Raw genomic sequence first — 23,137 nt, 5'->3', positions numbered from 1 at the left:
TCACGTAAGCCTTCCGTTTTTGTGCCTTTATTTCTTACTGTGTAATTTTCCCTGACAAGCATGTCGTAAAAATGACAACAATAGATTGGCCATCTCCTTCATAAGAAGAAGAAACACAGCCACACATCAGCCAGACCTTTTGCTAATGCTCTCCTATGTTAATCAAAACTAGCCTCCTGTGTGTGGACTAATGCGGAGAGACAAAAAGAGAAATGGGACTCGGGGTTGCTGTGGTAGTGGTGGAGGCGGGGAGTGGCAGGGTTTTGATGAGTAAGCGAAGTAAAGAAGCCGAAGCAGCAAGGGTTAAAAACCTATTGCCATAGTCCTTGCTGCTGTTCATTTGTTGAGAGGACAGCCCTCCGACAGGTGTTCCCATTCCCCCAATGTCCAGGGGATCTGACGATTTTACGTTCAGACTACAACGTGGTCTCATACTCTAACCTCTCCTGCACGAGAGCATCGTCTTTGTACTGCAGCCGCGGCGGACTCGGGGAACAGTCAATGGCCAGGATCGCCTTCCGTATACTCCTGTCCAGGACGTGGCGCTCCCAGGCCGGGTAGCGGTTGCGACAGAGGTCAATCTTGATGACGGTCTCGTCGAGGCGCGGCGCGCGAGAGGAGGGCGTGGAAGGGGCGGTGGGACGCACCTGGAACACCGGCATGCACCCGTCCCGCTCAGAGTACTTTGCCGCGTCGCGTTCCAGCGTGTTGGAGCCACCGCGGTTGGAGCGCAGGGAGTTGGTGGCGCCGTCTGGCGGCAGCATGGAGAACTGTGCCGTGGGGTCCAGGTCGAGGGCCTGGCAACTGGGGGAACGTCCGAAGCGCGGGCCGTTGGGGTGGAAAAAGGCATAGTACATTAGCATGAAGACCACGCCGGTGAGGAAACTGCTGAAGATGACGCAGAGTGCAGGTACAGCGAAGGCGTCTGTGTTGTGCGGGGAGCGGTAGACGTACCACAGCCCACTCAAAGCTGCATTCTCCACCAAGATGACCAGGTAGTATATAAAGAGACGACACCTGCCACAGACAGACAGCACATTATAGGATCACGTTAAATTAATCAATGGCTTGCTAGCTACCGTACCTATATTGTTACTAGCTTGCTAACATCCTGGGTGTTCATTTAACTCAAGGAACCAAGGAACGTTGAAAAAACAATAAAACAAAATATCAAATTGAACGTGGATTTTCAAGGTATTCATCAGACTGCAGCAATATTCCATGCCTTTTAACCCAATCTCGACATTACCTGAACTCATTCAGTCAAATCAGTCAAAGTGTTTCAGATTTTTCATACTTTAAGAAGAGTATTCATTCACGTTTTTAAGAAGTTTAATTCATAGATATACTGTACATCCATGTAAACTAAAGGCTAATTTATCACAGGTACATCCATACACTAGTAAAGCCGATTTTATACTTTGTCCGATCTACACGCTCACTTGTAGATTGGCTATTTTCTGTGGGAGCCCATGGAAAATGGTCAGTTATCACCCAGGTTTTTACACTTATTGAACCAAAAATCTAGAATTATGGAAGCGAACGGAAACACAAACATTGGAGTAAATGGGGGAAATACAACAGAGCGGAGACCGGCGTCGTCCTCCTCCCTACCTTGTCCTCCCTTCCTTGACGTTGAACCAGGAAAAGATGTAGATGATGCCCACCACCATGTCGAACACAATCTCCTCCCACTTGGTGATGCAGAAGTCCGTCTCACAGTGGACGATCCAGAAGGTCATGATGCACCAGTGCAGCACGATGAAGATGCCAAAGTAGAGCTGGAACACGGAGGCAAACAGGGCGAAGGTGATGACGCGCGCCGCGATGGTGAAGAAGTGCCAGCAGAACTGAATGATGACGGCCAGGTAGGTGATGGGCTTCTTGTCGTCCCGCGAGTCACGCAGCGCCTTCTGGTAGGACGCCAGGGCCCACGCCAGGGACACCAAGGAGGCGGCCGCCGTCATGCCTGAGACAAAACACACGAGAAGCAAGTATCCGTTAATGCATTATGACCAGAGGCCCGCAATGAACTGATCCACATCGATCACCTTTAATTCGGGGGTGCCCAAAAGGTAGATCAATCTACCAGTAGTTCACGAAGGCTGTGCACTGTGTGTAGGTAGACCACATGGCATGCCCAGGGACGTGCTGGCCATTGGGAAATTCGGGACAACTCCCGAACGGCCGGTCCAGTCCAGGCCGGTCTGGGCCAGCCGTTTATTTTTTTTGTATTAATAAAATAGGCACGCAGCCTTTGGCCGCGCGCCTAGAGGGCCTCCGCAACTCCACTTCCCGGGCTGAATTATGGGCCCACCACGTCCCTGGGCATGCCCCTAAAAAAGATATATATATACAGTATAACACTTTTTGGCATCTGCCACAAGTGCTGTACAGTACACAAATGTCAGTAGCATTACAAAGTTAAAAACCCTACAAAAATGGGATAATATTTATTTTGAGTGTGTAGATCTCATTGAGTCATTTTTAAAGTAGCTCTCAAGTCAAAAAGCTGTGGGCACCCCTGCTTTAATTAAACTGTTGCTTTAGCCTGCAAATTCACAGTAACTAAAGTATTGTGTGTGAATTTAAAATAATACAGTCATTATCCCTCTGTCTGCACTGATCACTGCTGTAGGCTTTAGTTGCCTTCCCATTCAGCTACTGTAGTTGAATTAATAGATTTTGCTCTGTGCTTTCAAGTCGACTCAGAATTACATTAATTTACAGAGCTCAGCATGCAGCATCTTCTTCACCACCTATTCAAGATTTCTCCCACTCAGATTTCTCACATCAGACACATCTCACATACACACAGAATGTAAATGTGCTAGCAGACAATCCCTAAAAATAGTGTGTGCTTTAGGAGATGTAGAGTTGGCCCAGATCCACAAAGGAATTCTGTCTCTCTCTCTTTCTCTCTCTTTCTCTCGCTAACAAGAGCAACTTGTTTGTCTGTGATCCACTCATATAGCACTGGCGAAGGACCAAAACATTGCTAATTTTAACCTCTCTTCGAGCACAGAGCACTTTATGAGCATCATAAAATAAAAAATGTAAGTCTCTGTCTAAGGAGTCTTCCTTGATAGTAGTGAGCAAGTCTTTTTCTGCCAGTTTTCCTTTATGCTTTTGAGACCACCGAAGGGTGCAATAGTTGACCCTGTACTTTAGCCTTTTAAAAGAAGGGTGCAATAGTTGACCCTGTACTTTAGCCTTTTAAAAGAAGAGTGCAATAGTTGACCCTGTACTTTAGCCTTTTAAAAGAAGGGTGCAATAGTTTACCCTGTACTTTAGCCTTTTAAAAGAAGGGTGCAATAGTTTACCCTGTACTTCAGCCTTTTAAAAGAAGGGTGCAATAGTTTACCCTGTACTTTAGGGTTTTAAAAGAAGCCCATGTTAATTCACTGTAGACTTACAGGTTTCATTATTAATTAAATTCACCACGATGTCATAATTATGCAGAGTTAAATTAGCAGTCAGGACTTTGCTGTGTACATATTAGACATACTGTATCGGAGTTGAACTGCTTCACATCGTGTGCGTGTGCGTGTGCGCGCGCGCGCGCGCGTGCGTGCGTGCGTGCGTGCGTGCGTGCGTACGTGTGCATGCATGTTTGCGCGAGTGCGTGCTTGCGAGGCAGACAGCATCTTGCAGTAATATAGGACATGGGAGTGCTTGGAGGCCTGCTGTGGGCTGTACACTTCAAAATCCTGAGTGGTAACTTTAAGGGTCCATTTCAACACCCTTAGACTGAGGGCTTTACCGGGTATATGCATCACTCCCTCTTGCTGACTTCTTGTCACAGAGACGGGAAGGAATGACAGGAAGGGAGAACTCAACTGTCAGCGTTTTGGTGTTGCAACGTGATGAATTCAAGAATATTTTCTGACGATTTGTTGAATATAAAGTATAACGTTATTGACTCCACCATGACGTCAGGGACCCAATATATTTAGATTTTTCACATTTATTTTGGTGCCACCTGACATTGTGTTGGAGCCCTAAGTGAGGCAGTGAGCCATAGTGCATCGGTGCCATCTAACGCAGAATGTATTTTCAGGGATTCTCTGCAAGGAAAGAACACTCAAATACACACTTCTCAAAGAAAGACAGTTGCAGCAGTGAGGTTTATGCGGTAAGCGTAATCAGTACACAACATGTTACATCCAGTCACTGTCAACTGTCTTGTCAGAGACTATATTAAGCACTATGTAGTTTATTAGATGCTACAGACACAGAACAGAGAGGGCGGATAGGGGATAAGGTGATACAATCACCTTATCCCCTAGTGTTAAGTGTTCAATCTGATTCAAATCCAAGGAGATGGATTATGTGATCGGTACAATCAGGTTGAGACATCAGAGCATTGTGGATTGTCACACATTGTCTACTGTCATTTCAGAGCAACAATGGCATACTCAAGTTGTTCACATCTTGTGTTCAGAATCAACCACCGTATTATTGTTAAGGAGCCATCATCATCAAGGCACATAGGCAGCCGCAGCACTGAACATCGGCAAAGGTTGAACATATTGGAAGGGTTCCTTGAAAAAGGTTGGGGACCCCTCAAATGTAGACTACTTATTGTACTTATTGAATTTATTTATTTTATCTCCCTAACTTCCCTCAACACTCCACATTCTTACTCTTGGAATGGATAATATGGCCCAGAAAATTAATTGAAACCTTTGCTTTCTTTATAATTTGATTTGCCTTATTTTTATATACAGTGTATTATTTTGATATATAACTCATATTTGGTCAAAATAGACCTACTAATTTCTTGACTGCGTAAATCCAGGGTTCTGTTCTAACTTTGATCATAACTACTTTCATGGGCTTGTCAAAAGCTGATTAAAGCTGATGATTTAAAACAACCCCAATCTCTATCCTATCCACCATAGCACATTTAAAAACTGGAGAGACCAAAGTGTATTTAGCTGATAATGGGAGTCTTTAGGACATTGGTATTAAAATATACAATGACAATCATCTTAGATTTAACAAAGTCATTTGAACTTCTAAAAGTTCGTAAATTATCTGGCTGTCTGTAACAGGCTTCAATTAATGGGTTTAGAAAAATGTTAAAAAAGGAAAGGATCAAACATTAAATCCTATATGTCAGATCTTAGAACAAAAACACAAACACTGCCTCCTTTACAGATCCTATATCTATCCTAATGACTGTAAAATGTTCAATTTCTATCTCAGCGTTAATAATGGAGCTGTCAAGCCATGTTTCTGAGAAAAATAACACCACAACGTTACTTGTGCTGACAAGTAGTCACATTTCCTCTTTCTCATGAGTAAGAATCATTATGTTGAATAATTGTGCAGTCCATATCCGATGGACCTGAGCTGATGGTCCATATCTGAACCATCAGCTTGAAAGGACAATGTCTTGACATGCGTTCTGAATCCACAAGCATTGTTTTCCAGCAGTGCTCTTTAGGCTTGCGTGCACAACTACATGCCTCCCCTTCCTCCATTCTCTGTGTCACGCTAGGTCTGCCATCAGTTTGGCTGCAGTTAGGGCCCCTGTCAGTTAGGGCCCCTGTCAGTTAGGGCCCCTGTCAGTTAGGGCCCCTGTCAGTGTTGTCATCTGGTGTTCCAGGACAGTTAGGGCCCCTGTCAGTGTTGTCATCTGGTGTTCCAGGACTCGACCGGCAGAAGCAGACAGGGGGATTGGGGTGGATGTCATAACCAAAGCCAGTGGATTTTCTCTGCATTTCATACATAGTTGTATGACATCCATTATACAACACAACCTTCCTGCCGCCATCTTCTTTGTTTGGAGAGAACAATGAGCCTGAAACTTGTATTAATGTCTCTCTATCTGCACCGCTGCCATTGACTAAGAACAATACAGCAGCAAAAACACAACCCGGTGTAAATGCAAACAGGCAATATAATTAGCTAAGCAAAAACTAAGTAAAACAAATACATCACACTCTGCAATAAGCACCGTAGAATGTATGTAGGACAGAACGCAACAAGCTGTTAAGTACTCTTAATGGTCGGCCAATCGAGAGCATGATAAAGGTACAATGAGTGAATGAGCCCGAATCGTATAACTTAATTGCTCTCTCTATTTAAAGCACCATAGTTGGCTAACAAATGACAGCAGTAAAAATAAAAAACAAAGCCACGCAGTGTAAAAGCAAGCAGACAAGCTAAGCGAAAACTAAGTAAAATTGTATACATCATCACACTTAATCCACCGACACCAGTGCAAGGAGTCACTTGCAGGAAACAGGAAAATGTTCCGCACAAGGACACAGTCCTCTGCCAGCTTCCCAACACTAATCCCTTATTGAACATGCAAGTGTTTAATTCATTCTGTAAGTGAAACACGTGGACCTACAGTAGAGTACAGTATAGAAACATTAGCATAATGATCAAATTAGCCTATTTTGATAGGCTATGCTGGAAACGTGGATCATGGGTTCATGAACCTTACTTAGCAAATGAAGGATCATATTTAAATTAGCTATAGCACATGGTCTCTAAAGTGCATGGTAGCAAGTACATTTAGGGCGTGTGCATCGTTATGCCAATGAATCCTCCCCACACTCATTTCTGTGTGTGTTTCCACACACAGAAATGTGTGTGGGCTCACATACTGCTATTGTATCTCACCGGCATCACCTGCCAGTGAGGAACCCCCACCCGGACATAGACAGTAGAGCCTCCGTCCTACTACTCCAGCCAACACTCCCCGCTGCCAGCGCTGCCCCAGCCCGAAGGAGTTTGTGCAGTGACAAATATCACCCTTCCTGCCCCGGCTTCCCTCCACTGAATATGGGCCAATGGCCTCTATATGCACACACGCCATTTTGGAATAAACTTGGGCCCATTCCCTACTTCCTTTGTGAAGGGGGTTTGAGAACCACTGCACGCTAAATGTAACAGAGCAGAGTAATTAGTATCATCGGTAACACCTGTGAAGGAAGTAGGGAAGGGAACCACTGCACGCTAAATGTGACCGAGCAGAGTAATTAGTATCATCGGTAACACCTGTGAAGGAAGTAGGGAAGCGGCCCGGAAGTAGGAAGAGTTATTCTTTGTGCATATACTGTAGCCCATTGTGTTCTTACTGTATACACTTGACAAAGCCAGATGCACCGCGGTGGAGTAAAACCCACAGACTCTGCAGTGTTGGGCAGGTACTTTACCACTGTGCCACACAAGCACCCTTGGATTCAAAGGTTTTATGCTGTCCATTGGTATGATGAGTCAATTGGCAATGTCGTGCCATGTTTAACATGAGTGATGTCTTGACTGAATGTGATGCCCTTTGAATTAAATTATATTTTGATTGCTTCATTTCATTTTGAGTACATGCATTGAGAACTCACATCTATCTATAAATGCACCAAGTCTCTGTGTGTACGTATGTCTGTAATCTACGTAACTCGAGAACCGTTCACCCCACCGACTTCAAATTCAACACACACACCCCCACAGGGAGTGCAGTGCCCAGTGTCGAGTCGGTCGGACCCGCGGTTGTCCAGAACCGTGACAAAAGGCCTCTGCCCGGGCTCTGGAGAGGGCCCCTGCCCAGGCTCCATATATGGAGCTGGCCTGTTCTGACACAACACTCCAAATTTGGTCATGCCTGACACAGAACTCCATATATAGGAATAAAGGGACACAGAGCGACAGATACAGAAATCTACATATATGGGCATAAAAAGGGACACAGACAGATGGGTGAAACAGGTACCCTGACACGGGTAAAACGGGTATTGCATAGCCGGGTGGGGCATGGATCTCCACTTCCATCGTTACCGACTTGGTGTTCTACAGCCGGGCAGCAGTCTAGTCTATCTATCTATAAATGCACAAAGTCTCTGTACTGTACTACGTACCTATGTATGTACGTCTGTAATCAACATAACTCGAGAACCGTTCACCCCACCGACTTCAAATTCAACACACGCGTTCCACACCACCACAGGGAGTGCAGTGCCCGCTGTCGAGGCCGCTGGATACACCGTTGTCCAGAACCAGCACAAAAGCCTCTGCTCGGGATCTGGTGGCTGGCCCTGATCCCCCCTATATCTCCATATAATATGTAACTCAAGAACCGTTTGCCCCAGTGCACCACCGACTTCACATTTGACACGTTCCACACCACCACAGGGAGGGCAGTGCCCAGCCTTGAGTCGGTGGGATACACGTTGTCCAGAAACACCACAAAAGGCTCTGGTCAGGCGAACTAGTCCATTTTTCACAGTCAGTTTGAGCAGTTATTACATTATGAGTTGCTACAGCACTCTTCAGATGGGACACAGATGGTTAAAACGGGTGCATACTAGGTTCCCAACATGCATCGTTCCCAAGTATGCCGGTGGCCGACGGGCACAGGTCTAGTTCTGAATAATGAACCCTTTAAATAGCATGAAATACTGAGACTTTGATCACATTTTGTTGGTCAATGGAATTTTCCGCTGCCTCAAGATACCACTGCACCACCAATTCACCTGACCATCATCTGAAAACCACAGGGCACTCGGGCACTGAGGCACTGGGCATGAAAATGACGTGTGTATGTGTGTGTGTGCGTGTGCGTGTGCGTGTGTGTGTGTGTGTGTGTGTGAGAGAGAGAGAGACAGACAGAGAGAGCATGTTACCTTGTACAGCCTGGAGTTTGTATGTCTGTATGATGATGCAGAGCTGCAGCACCAGTTGTGGAGCACTCTCCAGAAACGTAGCCAGCAGGTGGAGCATGCTGACATCAGCAAACTCATACACCATCCTCCAGTAGTAGCGCCAGCGTTCCGTCTCACCGCTCCGACGACTGCGGATGCCCAGGTAGATAGTGTGAAAGTACCTGTGCAAACAGACGTAATAATGTTGTTAACACGAACAAATTGTGCCCAATGACAGCACACATGGTGGAGATGTTAAGACAGCTCCCTCCAGAAACTGTCCACTAAGAAACAAAGAGTAGTGTTTAGTTTGTCTAGAACGTTTACATAATGAGTTGCACGAAATAAACAAAAGATGATGACAAATTTAGTTTTTTTCAACCAAGGTTCATATTTATAGTTGTTATTAGAGAAAGTAAAAGGTAAGTGTAATTTTTTTTTCATTTGCTGCTTTCTTTCGTTTTAGGGATTTTAGCTGTTTTTGACAGGGGGCGGGGGCATTCGAGCATGGGGCTAAATATGTATTTCTTTACAAAATGTTATAGCGATTTCTTTTTTTATTCTTTACTATAGTCCTACTACACCCCAAGAAATTACATTTGGCCACAAAAGATCACGGGATCTACTGAATGTGTCAAACTGGCATATTGAGCCTATGACACACAGTGTGGCTTCCCCCCAGTAGGCTACCTTCACATTCAGTAGATCCTGTGATCTTCTGTGGCCAGCACACTCATCTTTTACTTTCTCTCATAACAACCTAAAACATGAACCTGATATGATATAGTACTTTATTGTCAGTTCACACTGAAATTTGTCTTGCGACACAGCAGCCAAGTATGCAGAACACATATACGTACACACATTTGACATAACACAAAGAACAAGACAATTTACATACATAAAGACATGAAGACAAGAGCAATATCCACCGCTTAGATTATCCTGTGGCTACTACGACTCCTGATTAAGCCTCAAGGTCGACTGGTGGACAAAGGACCTCTTTAGTCTGACCTTTTTGTATGCTGGTACACCATATCTCCTTCCTGAAGGTAGCAACCTATATTCTCCATACAACACATGCTTAGTATTAGAGGTGATATTCCTTGCTAACCTTAGGATGCTGTTATCATACGTGGATGTATAAAGTTTCTGAAGTTGTTGTCCAACAATCTTTGAACAAATGTTCAGTTGTTGCAGCATTTGTGACTTTAGGGCTGCAGACAAACATCCATACCAGGTGGTACTACAGTACTGAAGAACACTCATAATAACAGAAGTGAAAAACAAAAGAAGAATCCGTCTACTAGCACCGAAGGATCTTAGACGGCGAAAAAAACTAAAGTTGTCCTTTAAGGCTGAAACATGTCTATTCAACGTTTGAAACATGTCTGTCTTTGACCACAGCTGGGAACCAATACATTAGCTAAAATGAGTCCAAACCATCAGGAACCATTTGAGTTACATAACACTTTTCCTTTTCCTGTAATTGTGTTAACCATTTACATTTGAGACACAATTTCTGATTCTTTAAAGATCCCTAAGTTTTATGTCCTCTCGTGACAGAGAGAGATTGCAACTGAACTGCAAGTAACAACTGGGATTCGAACCTAGGTGCGGGCTGCATGGGAAACCGCCAGTCATGGGACAAATCTGCCGCTCAAGACGGAATCTGCCCTTGGCCAGAGGAGATATTGGGTTTGTTAGCTTCAGGCAGGGCTATACTTCTCAACCAATGGGTGTTCTACCCAGACACCAGGGTCTACATTTCTCAATGGAAGAATATAGAGTCCACCTCCACTCAACCACTGCTAAAGTGTTATTATATATATTAATATTCTCTTCAATACAGATTCGTCAAAGTGATGTTTTAATCATTTAAAAAAAGCTCCGGATTGCAGCTTTAAGCACAGCTATATAATGAGTGAGAAGTCAGCAGTTCAGTGTATTCCTCAAGGACACTTGAATTCAGAGCCACTTTATCGCCACATAAGAGGTATGTACAATTACAGTAACAAGGTAATAATGTACTATGGATGTACAGGGACATGAAGAGCAACGTTACATTACACTATGCTACACTCTGCTACTTTATATTACAGAACAGGCTGGGACAGGCGATAACAGGTCATTTTGTTCATCTTCTCACACATCATACAGTATAAAGTATAAACAACGTATAGAAAAACTCATAATTGTACTTGAATTAAGTTAACTGAGTCCATTTGAGTGTCGTGGTTTCCTCTGCTGCCTGGTAATGTATCTGAAGTTATGCAACACACTCACACACGATTATTCACCCACTCACTCATTAAACATTCCTCTAAGTTGTCACCGATTCAAAGTTAAGTGCCTCATTGACCATTGTATTTTAGGCAATGGCCTTTTTATCGACTGAGAGGACAGAAATAATGTGTGCGTGCGTGCATTTATGTGGAGTCGGGACGGACCCCCATTCCGAAATGATGAGTCAGTCAAGCTCTCTGGTTTACAGACGTAGCTTTTGGAGTATAAAACAATGTATCCACTTTTCTTTATCCTGTAGGAGTCTCTAGTGCAGCAACAGAGACTAGCTGCCCTCCCCAGCTTCCCACCCATCCTGGAAACAGCCATTGTGTTCATTGCCATGTCCAGCCCAGACCCATAGAGAGAGAGTTACGTCACTAGCATAGACTCCCATTGTAAGAATGGAGTACTCATTCTATCTCAATGGGGAAGTTCCAATGTTTGGAACTATATAGCCAATAGCACCCCGCTTTGCGGCGAGATAAAAGCGTGTCGCAACTCTGTCTCTCTGTATGGGTCTGGTCGAGCCAAGCCAGAGGCACAGTGGAACTACTGACCCCAGTCTGCACAGTGGTGGGCAGATACTTTACTCCTGTACCACCCAGACACTGATTTTGTAGTTTCTAATATTCCCCAAATATTGACCGAACTGTCCAAAATCGCAGGAACAACACAATAATTCACTTATAATGCAAGCTTCACAAATATTTAACGACATGTCAAATATCAGTAACGTTTCTCAGGCAATGTTGTTTTTTTCCACTTCTTCAATGTCCGTGATTAGAATATTGATTTGGTGTTGATGCTACAGTACATAGCAGAGACTTTACATCAGTTTTACAGAAAAGTCTTTCATCTGATATAGTACTTGTATTACACAGCAATGGCTGTGTACTCATCCACCACTGACTCTGAAATGCACAGTTCATTAAAAAAATATAGCAACACAAAACTTAATTTGAAGACCAGGCAATGACAGTAATTTGCGTGGTAGCAGCCTAATTTGGTGATACAAAAACAAGACAATGGGAAATTGCAGAGCCAGCTCGAAGCGGCGAAGCGCAGTCAACAGAGTGGTGGTTGGGGCATGGCATGCTCACTTTTCATTACGTTTAAGAGCAGTGGACTGTGCTCAGAGCAGTAATTTCCTCAGTGTCATGCAAGAAAAGCCATGGAAATGTAATGTCCAAAATGATGTCCTTGTGCAGGAGGAGATTCATTTTCTGTACCTCAAACAGACCACCAAGAGCAGATAATGCTAAATAACACATCAATGTATGGCAAAAAAGTAATGGTGTGAATCAATATAAACTAGCATAAGATAGATTTTTGACAGAGAATTAAATAAATATTGCTGGATGCGGATCTGCATCTGCAACAGCCGTCTGTTTGTATCTAAGACTAAATATTGAGAAAATGGCAGTCCAAATCAGATGTAACTTGGCCAATCCATAATGGAATCACATTGAATTGATCAAGTCTGTATACGGCAAAGAAAAACAAACAAACATGGAAACAGCATGCTAATCAGATATGAATGAACCACACACCTATATGTGGTTTGAAATGCAATTTAAATGTGATTTCTAAAGATGTGTCTCAGTCTGGGCACTCGGACACTCGCATAGCCAGACAATTGGATATCTTCCCTTAATAAGTTCAATGTATTCACAGCCGGCGAAGGAAACAAACAAACCTATACTGTAGTAAATAATTTTAGGGAACTCTAGTCCTACCATGCATAAACGACTCTGCTAAAAAACTGGAGAGCAACGGAGAAAGTTTGAGACACAGCAGACACCTTGACGATGTTTCCCTCAGATGGTTTATTTCAGCAAAGATAGTACATAGAGTACAAAATACAGCATAGCACAGGCTAGCTCCCACAGGAGCCTGGCTGACCACCGTAGTGGCCAGCCCCAACTGACAAAGTATTCGTATTCTGGTATCATATTTAAGCCGTTACAATACAGAGGGTGAACAGAGGCACAGACATTCACTGGCACCTCCTTGCAAACAATCATGTCCTCACATGATTGACACTTTAACCTGGGGCCTTAAGAATGCTAATAGCCCCTATATGTTTGATCAGCTGGTCAGGAAAAGACTTGCTAAGCCTATCAATAGATCAACAATGGTTACTTCAGTGGAATGCCTTAAGACTCCTCTGAGTCTCTGACCAGTTGAAATGAGCTGAATACAGTATAGTATGACATAACATTGCAGTTATTAAATGAGGAATTATGGTTTCATACGATACTTCACTATGCCCACTGTTTTTGTTTTTAGGACATGCCTTTACTGCTTTTACGACACCAAATGAATGTCCTCTGCCCAGATTAGGAAGGACCAGAGCCATATAGTTCACTTCATGGGGCCAGTCCAATGTCGGCTCTTCTACATAGACTTCTATTGGTTTGTACCTATTTGAAGGCTTCAATTAGGGACAACCGGAAGTTTACGAAATGCATTGGAGTCTATGGGCTCGCGCGGGTACATGAACCACGTGACCGGGCTGTTTTCTGCCCCCTCAATATCGCAACTCTTCTATTAGATGGCTCTGGGAAGGACCACCTCTGTCCTTATTGTTTTTTATTATCATCCACCTCTAGCCCATATATAATAGAATTAGAACGTTGCAGGACTTATTAGGCAGAGATCTCTGAAAGTCTGTCAATGTCAGACTACTTGGACTGAAGCCTGTTATGTATACTGTACACTTTGTTGTATGGCTGCGTCACTCGCCAAAAATAGCCGATCTACAAGCTCATAATGCATCGCACTGATCTGCTACTTTCTGTGAGTGACATCGTTGTACAACATTACTCACACCTACAGCATGTTGTTACATCGTTACCACAGCAACCAATGCAGATATAGGTCGCAGACATGTGATGTGATCACCCCTGCAGCCTGAACAAAACCTAAATGCTGCCGCATTCTAATTACAAGCGACAGCTGTCTGTATTGTCATATTACAATTGACAGCTAGCTAGTTAGCCCATCTGGCATCGCTATCCAGGCAGCAACATCTTTCCTGTACTCAGCTCAACACCCCTTTGACAGACACAAAATAACATTTTCTAGCATTGTGAAATATCTCACTATCCACAAGCTTTCCCCAAGTTGCAAAGCAAGCATGTACTCCTTTAGAGGTACACTGAAAGTCAATGCGCAGTACACTTTTTAGGAGGATAAACAATGACCTCATGAACAGATGTACAATTAGTGCGAACAACATGGCTCAGACTAGTGTCAGTTTGCATTTGGATGGGGTGGACAAAAGAGGAAGATTTTGTTTAGAACACTGACTCCCATAACTCAGAGTGTACAATAATGGTACCAAATGGACCAGAATTAGTTTCCATTTGTTTACTCTCAGAGTTACAGACGTCACCTGTAAGAGTCAGTCTATCATTTGAAACCTCCTCAAAGAACCCTGAGAGTCCCTGGACCCCACTTTGTGAAACACTGGTTTAGGGGTGAGGGTGGTCTTTTAGGAGAGAGGAAGAGGAAGGAGGAAAGGTAGACAATAATTTGTCAAATACAAGATGAGTAGGTTTGGACAAAGACAGACAAATCATTCTATAAAAAGTCACGTTTCAATGCGTGGTGGTGAGCTGCTATTTTAGCCGCAGAAAACGGATGCTTGCAAGAGGTTAAGGAAGTTACACTTCAGAAGCAGTAGATTCAACTCTAAATGGTAACGACACACAGGTGCAGCTGAATCAGAGTGTACTGTAGGAAAAAGTAAGGTGGTAAGGAGGCGGCCGTAACTGAACGGCTAGAGAGGTGCCGGGAATTGGATGGTCACTGCTCACCGGTTCAACTCAGCTCACCCAGTCTATGTGTAGAAGTGTCCCTGAGCAAGGCACTTCATTTTCGTTTTGTTCATGTCATGTGAAAGCAGGGAATCATAGCTTCAAATTGACATATTGGTTGTTCAGTTTGACCCACCAGTTGGCAGTTTTGGAGTTATTGGAGTAATTTATTTCAGACATTAATTCATTTTGGATAAAAATCTCCTCTTCTGAACAGTTAGTCTTGCCGCCATGATTGTCTCTGTATCAAAAAGAGTCACAAATGTCATGTGATTTGGATTTAGGAATGATTCAAAACATTCCATTTCTACCAACTTGAATTCTACTCAACTTCTGAGCCCTCCAAAGGGCACCTCCAAGCTGACATTAGCCCTTAAAAATCCACTCAAATGTCAATTTTTCTGCAATATTTTTCAAACCCAAATAACCAGGTGATAAATCCAGCAGCAGCTGGGCCAAGGTCGTAGCTTCTATTCAGCTGCATGTCTGCTTCAGACATAAATGTCACACTGCTCTGTAAATTGTAGCTCACTAACGGCCGGATCGATAGTACCAGATACACTACAAGAGTGTCCATTTTACACTGTTAAGTGGTGAATATGGCCAAGCTATAAAAAGCATATGAGTGTTCACAACCTGCTCTTTCTCTCTCTTGAACTTTGTATTGTCTCTCTCTCTGGCATCCATGCATCAGTTTTGTCTCACTCTTTCTTATTTAATATACCCCTTTTTATTGTCCTTTCTCTCTCTCTCTCGTCTGTGCTTTCATCTTTCAGGCGGATTATTTGTACTTTGTTGAACGGCCACATCATACGATGAAAACATTGTGTGTTTTCAATTTCAAAAAGTACCTTCCCTCTGTCTTTTTTCTCTGTTCTTCTTTCCTGCGTTCACTGCACTCTTCCCCAGGTTCTATGTTCCTCGGGTTCTATAACCCTATAAGGTAAGTGGGAAACATTAGAACGCTGGGAACATCATTTAGAACCTGAGGAACATAGGGACGGCCTTCTTTGCCCCCAACCCACCACTCCCTCGTTTGTTCCCCACCGTCTCATGCAGGAGAGTAGTTGCCTCAACACAGCTTTGCTTTTTAGAGAAGAGAGAGAAATAGAGAGAGAGGCGACAGAGCGGAGAGAAGGGGGAGTTTGTTAATAAAGGAGAAAGAAAAAGAAATAGGAGAAAGAAAGGGAGCCTCTCTTTTGACACTGAGTGGCGCTGACAAGATGCAGGCCCTTGGAGAGACACACAGGTGCACGCACACACTCATACATACACGTTGCTAAGAACCTTCGTAGCTGTAGGATGTCCTTAAGGGCTGCATGTCTCTGAGGTAAAAGCCTCCCCTGCTAGCGCACACACTCACAGATAAACCCATATAATAGGTAGGTTAACAGTATAGGACAAAGGCAGAGAAACAAAGTATCACCGTTTCTGACTAAAAGCACTACAAGGCACATTATATCAATGGTAGAAAGATGCTATTTTAGGTCAGTAGAAACATAGACTTGTGTGCATATCTTTGGTCCGATGTACTGTACTAACGGTCCGATGTACTGTACTAACAGTCCGACATGCAATAGTCCGACACCGACACCCTACCCCAAACCCTAACGTAACCCTAAACAGCCACGGGTGAGTCTTCTTAACCGGCCACGCATGTGTCTTACCCGGCAACGCATGTCTTAACCGACAATGCTTGTCGGAGCCACGGGTGACTCTTAACCGGCCACGCATGTGTCTTAACCGGCAACAAGTACTTATAAATACATCTAAAGCTTCAGGTGGGAGTCAGGACTCATGAATCCCTTTAATTGCGTGCTGTAGGGTGGATGATTTAAGCAGTCACACCTGGCCTGAGTCAAACTAATTAGTCTCAGAGCTGGGTGTGATGACACACCTGTTGTGCATCAAGCTAATCGATGCACAGGGGATACGTCGTACAGCCATCCCTGCACACACATTCAAAGAGAGACAGATCCTCTGTTATGACATCTGCTTGTTTTCGCTCTGTATTCCCATGTGGTTACGGTTACGGCAAGGTTACAACTTGGGCATGGAAAAGCAATGTGATGCTCCATGGAAATAAAGAGCACTTTGAACTATGAACTCATCTGTTCTTCTGTACAACTAATGTGAATTTACTAGCCTACGCTAAAATCTAAAATGAGTGACATCCCTTTGGTGTACTCTGCAGGCCAAAGAGTACACCGACGTGACGTCACTGATCACAGACCCCAAGTTCTAGACCTCCAGTTCTCGGCTACACAGAAGGTGGGGGATCTTTTATTATTATTTACACAACAAATCTAAGGTGTATTAATGACATAGTTCAATGTTGAAAATTAGTAGTATTCCCACTATTTTCCTTTAAGTATGACTTAAGTGCAAAATGGCCACCGTGTGAAATGACTTAAAGCTTGCATGGGCACATGACACATACAGTCAGAAGACGAGTAGCCACAACGAGGCATAATGAGGCTAATATATAGGCATATATGGAGATCCAGTTGTCTTGAACCACAGATACGATTGCTATGCCCATATAGCATATACGGTCACATGCATAAATACTGTAAGTAACTGTATGGGACGGACCGACTTTAAACTCGGCACAAAAATAGCAGACGTGCAATTTTTGTGTAGTTAGTGTAGTATGACAAAGTAAGACATTCATTTACAAAAAAACAAACAAACAACATTAAAAGTTGAGGTGTGGAGACAACGATTTGCAAATTGCAATAAACAAGTTTGGTTGGATTTAATGCAGTAGTCTGCAGAGTAGGCCTATCATATCCCACAAATCCCTCTCTTGGGGAATCCAAATCGAATCAATGTATGATTAGATGTGTATTTAATAGCATATACAATCCTCTAAGTCTACACTTTCCTCTAGGCCTAGTATACAGTACATTCTGATTCATATTTGGCTTCATGCTATCCCTCTACCTCTTCATTATCAGGTAAAGAAAATGTAATATTACACCATTGACTTCATTGCAGCAGTACAACGGCTGTCTGCTGCCAATGATCCCCTGTGCAAAGTGCAGAGAATTGGCATTTCTCCACAAGCCAAAGCAAAATGACATTTCACCAAGTGAATTTATTATGACTTCTCTGTCTGTGGCCTACATTTCTCTGCATCTCTCTCTCTCTTTCTGTATCGGTCTCTCATTCTCCTTTGCTGTCTTTTTCTCAGTCTCTCACACTTTCTTCTCCTCTCTTGCTCTGTGAAATATCGCCAACACTTGGCAGTCATTTAGCAGCAGGCTAATGGGCTGTGAAATGAAGTTCCATTGTCGATAAAGGATTTGAAAATTAAATCTGGGCCAGGGGCATTAAGGCGACAGCCTTTTCATGGCCAGATGCACTACACACATTTCTAAGAGTGCGTGCGTGCGTGCGTGCGTGCGTGCGTGCGCTTTTCTTACAGTTCTACATTTTTGAGGGTCTCAGGTTAGGGTAAAGGTTGTGGTCAATATGCCCAGTGGTGGAAAAAGTAGTAGAACGTATACTCATTATGCAGAATGTACCATTTCACAAAGTTCACAATGTGAAATGTATACTGTACAAATCTGAAAAAAGCTGATCTACGAGCTCACTACAAACTTATGTTGAAAACTACTGGCTAAATTGCCTTACCGTACACTGTGTTCCACACAGGAAGAACACGATCACACATGCTCTCAACTGGGTTTAAACGTGGAAATACATAATCCAGCTCTGTGAAGCAAGTGCAAGCAAGATCCACTTTCAAAGTACAACACATCTGCTCCAGTTAGCAAAGCATAAATGACATCTTATCCAGCTCAGCTGTATCCATCCCGTCACTCACGTTAAACACAGCAATACCCACCTCTGCTGCATGTGAAAGGATTTTTACTGAAGCTGGATTGATTATTGAATATAGAATGTATTCACACAATACAACTTAAACCAAAAACAGCTTCTACTGAAGGTGAATAAGGAGTTCAAGTTTGAATAGTTTGACCGGACTGAGAATTCCTTTTAGAGAGACCTATTTCACCTCATTTGAGATGGCCAGTAGAAGTCATTCCCAACACATTCTCACAGTTTCACTTATTTCTTCGCCTTTAATAAATAATTTGTGTCACAGTATTTTTGGGCTATAAAGCTAAAAGTAGAACTAGAATTGTAAGGTAGGTTGAGTATTTCATTTAATGAGAAATCTGCATCTATTGCATTTCAGCTGTGTGACTAATGCCCGGGCAGACAGCACGCACGCACGCACGCACGCACGCACGCACGCACGCACGCACACACGCACGCACGCACGCACGCACGCACGCACGCACGCACACATACACACATACACACAGACACTTACTGTACCTGAGAAGCTAAAAACAGCAGCTATATTTCTCCCCACGCAATTTCCTTCTACTGGAATTATTTATTTATTGAACGAATGATTTAAATATAATAATAAACAATGTAAACGTGGCCAGGTTTCAGTCCAGGCATTTAATCAATGAAATAATATCAAATTCTGTGAATAACATATAAGCCTGTGGTAAACAGTTTGTCCATGGCCAGGGGATAGTAAACCCTATAGCAGTGTCCCTTGGCCAGGGGATAGTAAACCCTATAGCAGTGTCCCTTGGCCAGGGGATAGTAAACCCTATAGCAGTGTCCCATGGCCAGGGGATAGTAAACCCTATAGCAGTGTCCCTTGGCAATCATGGGGAAATGTCCGGGCAACGATAGCAACCACGCACATACAGTGTGTACCTACTGTAGCAAACACTTGGAACCAACTTGAAACCACTTACTCATGATTAGCACTGATGGAGGACTATGGGCTAACGTCTGGTTGTTATTGGCTGGCACATTTACAGTGAGGCAGATTACATTCACACCTGGCATTAAAATGTGTCCCTGCCCTGCATACAAATTCAAATCAGATTCAGCTTTTCCATGACAAATGCAGCGTTGTAGCGTTGGCCTATCACATCCTGAAAATATTTAGCCTTTAGAACGAAGGCAAGCATACACAATAGCGTGACAGATCCACTGTCATTTACCAGATATAATTGACAAATGATCTGCAATTTTCTACTTGTAGTTCCTACTTGAATCACCATTTTTTTCCTTCACCATGGCACTGCAATTATAGTGCCCTTTATACATAATGTGATCAAATGTGTCTTCATTATTTTTATTACCAGATAGTCACATAGAGTAAGAAGAATTTGTCTCATGAGGTTGGTGCATTACACTGAAAAACAATAGAATTAAACATTGACATTAAAACAATTTACAGTATGATATATTATGCAATATGCAATGTAGTAGACTCCTGCGCCTGATACAGACAATATGGGTAGATCTATAAATCAATATTAATTATTGTACTTCTTGAAAGTGTACACAGAGGGTAGTTACATAGTGTACATTACACTCATTGTATGAATAAATAAATGCTTTATTGCACTTGTATTGAGTGCACATCAAGTGGATTCACACAGAGGGTAGCAGTGCACTCTGTGTGAATCCTATAGATCTGTGACATCTGTCAGTGAGGGGCAGTGGGCTTGTTTGTGCTTCTGTATGTGTAGATAGAGGGTATGCATGTGCATATAGTGAGTGGCAAAGTGAGTTTAACGTAGTTTAACGTTGTTTAATGCAATCAAATTGGACTTTTCTGTTTGGATCTACAGTATATGGGCTGTCAAGGCTCAGATTCGCTTCCAAAGTTTTCAGGAGTGGCCCGTTTTGTACAAAATGCCGCAAGTCATGAACACAGCGTCCGATTGCGGTGAAACTGTGCACGCATATTCCCACTAGGCTGAGGAAGAAATGCCACTTGTTTTCTCTCTTCCTCTGTCTCTCTCTCAGCATCTGTCTGTCTGTCTGTCTGTCTGTCTGTCTGTCTCCTCTTCTCTCTCTACTTCTATGTCTCTCTCTGTGTGTGACTATGGCAGGGTGAGATTAGACATGGCTCCCATACCCTGAGGACACAACTCAGCACAGCATCAATGCAATGTGACAGTGGTGAAGTAGAGCACACACACACACACACACACACACACACACACACACACACACACACACACACACACACACACACACACACACACACACACACACACACACACACACACACACACACACACACACACACACACACACACACACACACACACACACACACACACACACACACACACACTACAGTCCCTGCCAAAAGGAAGTACTGGTGAAGTAGAGTGGAAGATAAGAGCATTGTTTTATTCATCCCGTTTCTTTCTTTCTTTCTTTCTTTCTTTCCTTCCAGAGCTTTGGATACAGTACAGTGGTAGCCATTGTAGAAGTCACCAATCCTGCATCTTTCCTTCGCTAGCACTACAGAATGTTCCAATCAATTCCTCTCAGAGGTGCAGCAGACATGCAGTGAACACTTCTATTGTACATTGTCTTAACACTGTCTAGACTCTAGAGGTTGACGCTGTGTTGTTTGGATGTTAAAATATCTGTTTCCAAAGGTTGCAAATGTGTGGCCAGGACCCAAATAGGCCAAAGTCACAGCAGACAATTAATATGATGAGACAGCAACAAAGTAGAGCATGGATACGCACGCACGCACGCACGCACGCACGCACGCACGCACGCACGCACGCACGCACGCACGCACGCACACACGCAAGCAAGCACGCACGCACGCACGCACGCACGCACGCACGCACGCACGCACACCTGTCATTGTGTAAAATGTTCAGGAGGAGATGAGGCTGAATCAAAATATGAAGATCTCATTTTTATTGGAAGCTTCCAAGATAAGTTAGACGAATATTAGCAGGCAGTCCAAATTCCACTGAAAGAAGGAAGGGAGGAAAGAAAGAAAGAAAGAAAGAAAGAAAGAAAGAAAGAAAGAAAGAAAGAAAGAAAGAAATACATCAGGTTAATGCACACAGACAGAGTAAAGACAGGCAGACACAGAAAGACAAACATACAAGAAGGAGACATCCACACGTTGCCTGGCAGTCTCCTCTGATTGTCAAAGCAAACAGAGGAAGGAGAGAAAAACAGACAGAGGGGAAGAAATAGGCTTTATATCATCATTCTGCTGCCATTTCTATGGTAACCAATCAAGTCAGCTAGAGCCTGCCTGCCTGCACTGGTCTGGATTAAAGATAAGGGACAAAAAGATAGCAGGTCGAGGTGGAGAAATACAGGAGACAATAGATGTAGCCTATAGGAAACTACAAAATATGGTTGATCTTTTGCCTTTTTGTCTTGTTCTTTTATCTACTTGTCAATGTCAAGAACTATATTGACAAATCATGCTCTTCCTGTACATTCAGTATTTCTTACCGTTGGCGACTGGGAGCTGTAGTGTCCATACAGTACTGCTCATTTGCACATGGAAACACACAGACAGACAGTCACACACATTCAAAACTGGGAGCTGATCAGTACATTGAAAAAGGAAAGCAGTCCGCACACTGTTCTGGAGCTCCCAGGTTACCTGTTTATTAGACACAACCGCGGTGCTCGTTCATGACTCGCACGCACATGCACGCATCTCAGGCACGAATGACTCGCGGGCGAGTTCCGAAAGCAACGCAGAAGTGCAATAATGACGTTAAACCACCCCCTCGAGTGTAATATTGCAATTATACAACAGTTACCCTTAAAACTAAGAAAATAGCTGAAAACACACATGTTTTTAATGACAGATGTAGCCACTACGACCACAAATGTCCCAAGAAACTAGCTAGCCTAGCCACCAAGTTTTGGGCCCATTCATGAATACAATTCTATGACGTTTTAGGCCCAAAATGGGCAGAGCCCATCACTTTTCCAGCACAGAATGGGTGAAAAGGGAGAATGTGCTGAGTGAGCAACTCCATGCAAGTGGATGGGAGGCGAATTATGGTGCTGTCTCTATTATTTATAACTCTATGGTCTTACACTATTGGCCACTAAGCAGCAGTTCGGGGTTCAGTGCCTTGCTCAAGTGCACTTCAGTGTTGGGTGACCATTCATCCAGATTTCCCTGCCAGTCCAGGGAATCAAACCGGCACCTTCCAGCAACAAGTCTGCTCCTTTAGGTCAGCGGAAACATTCTAATGAATGGGGCATCGCAGGCTACATCTGCAATGCCCAACCAGCAGAAACGTCCTCAATTACTCTGATTTCAGTACATCAATTATTATATCATTGAATAGGTCTGATCTTCATTCATTAGAATGTTTCAGATCCAACAGTTTACCCAATACACATGCATGCATCTGGGCAGACCCACCCTGGGTGTTTAGCAGTGGGTGAATCTCCTCCATGTCAGGTGAAAAGACTATAGCGGACTATAGCATGTACTGTATCAGAGATACATGTGTTTGTCTACACCAGTGATTC

General features: G+C 43.4%; 1 protein-coding gene across 1 annotated transcript in view; it reads right to left on the bottom strand.

The window, feature by feature from the left end:
- Window positions 1–374: 374 nt before the first annotated feature.
- xkr4 (XK related 4) overlaps window positions 375–23,137 on the bottom strand; it is a 47,234-nt gene continuing 24,471 nt past the window's right edge. Inside the window, exons 3-5 of the mRNA XM_079529404.1 lie at window positions 8,637–8,836; window positions 1,615–1,969; window positions 375–1,017 (exon numbers count right to left, since the gene is read on the bottom strand). Coding sequence (XP_079385530.1) covers window positions 417–1,017; window positions 1,615–1,969; window positions 8,637–8,836 — 1,156 coding nt within the window. The 3' untranslated portion in view covers window positions 375–416. The remainder of the gene's footprint in view (window positions 1,018–1,614; window positions 1,970–8,636; window positions 8,837–23,137) is intronic.

This window comes from Electrona antarctica (genome assembly GCF_951216825.1).
Source record: "Electrona antarctica genome assembly, chromosome: 19".
In the NCBI taxonomy this organism is placed as follows: Eukaryota; Metazoa; Chordata; class Actinopteri; order Myctophiformes; family Myctophidae; genus Electrona; species Electrona antarctica.
Note: the sequence above shows the minus strand (reverse complement) of the source record. Positions and strands in the feature narration are given on the sequence as shown.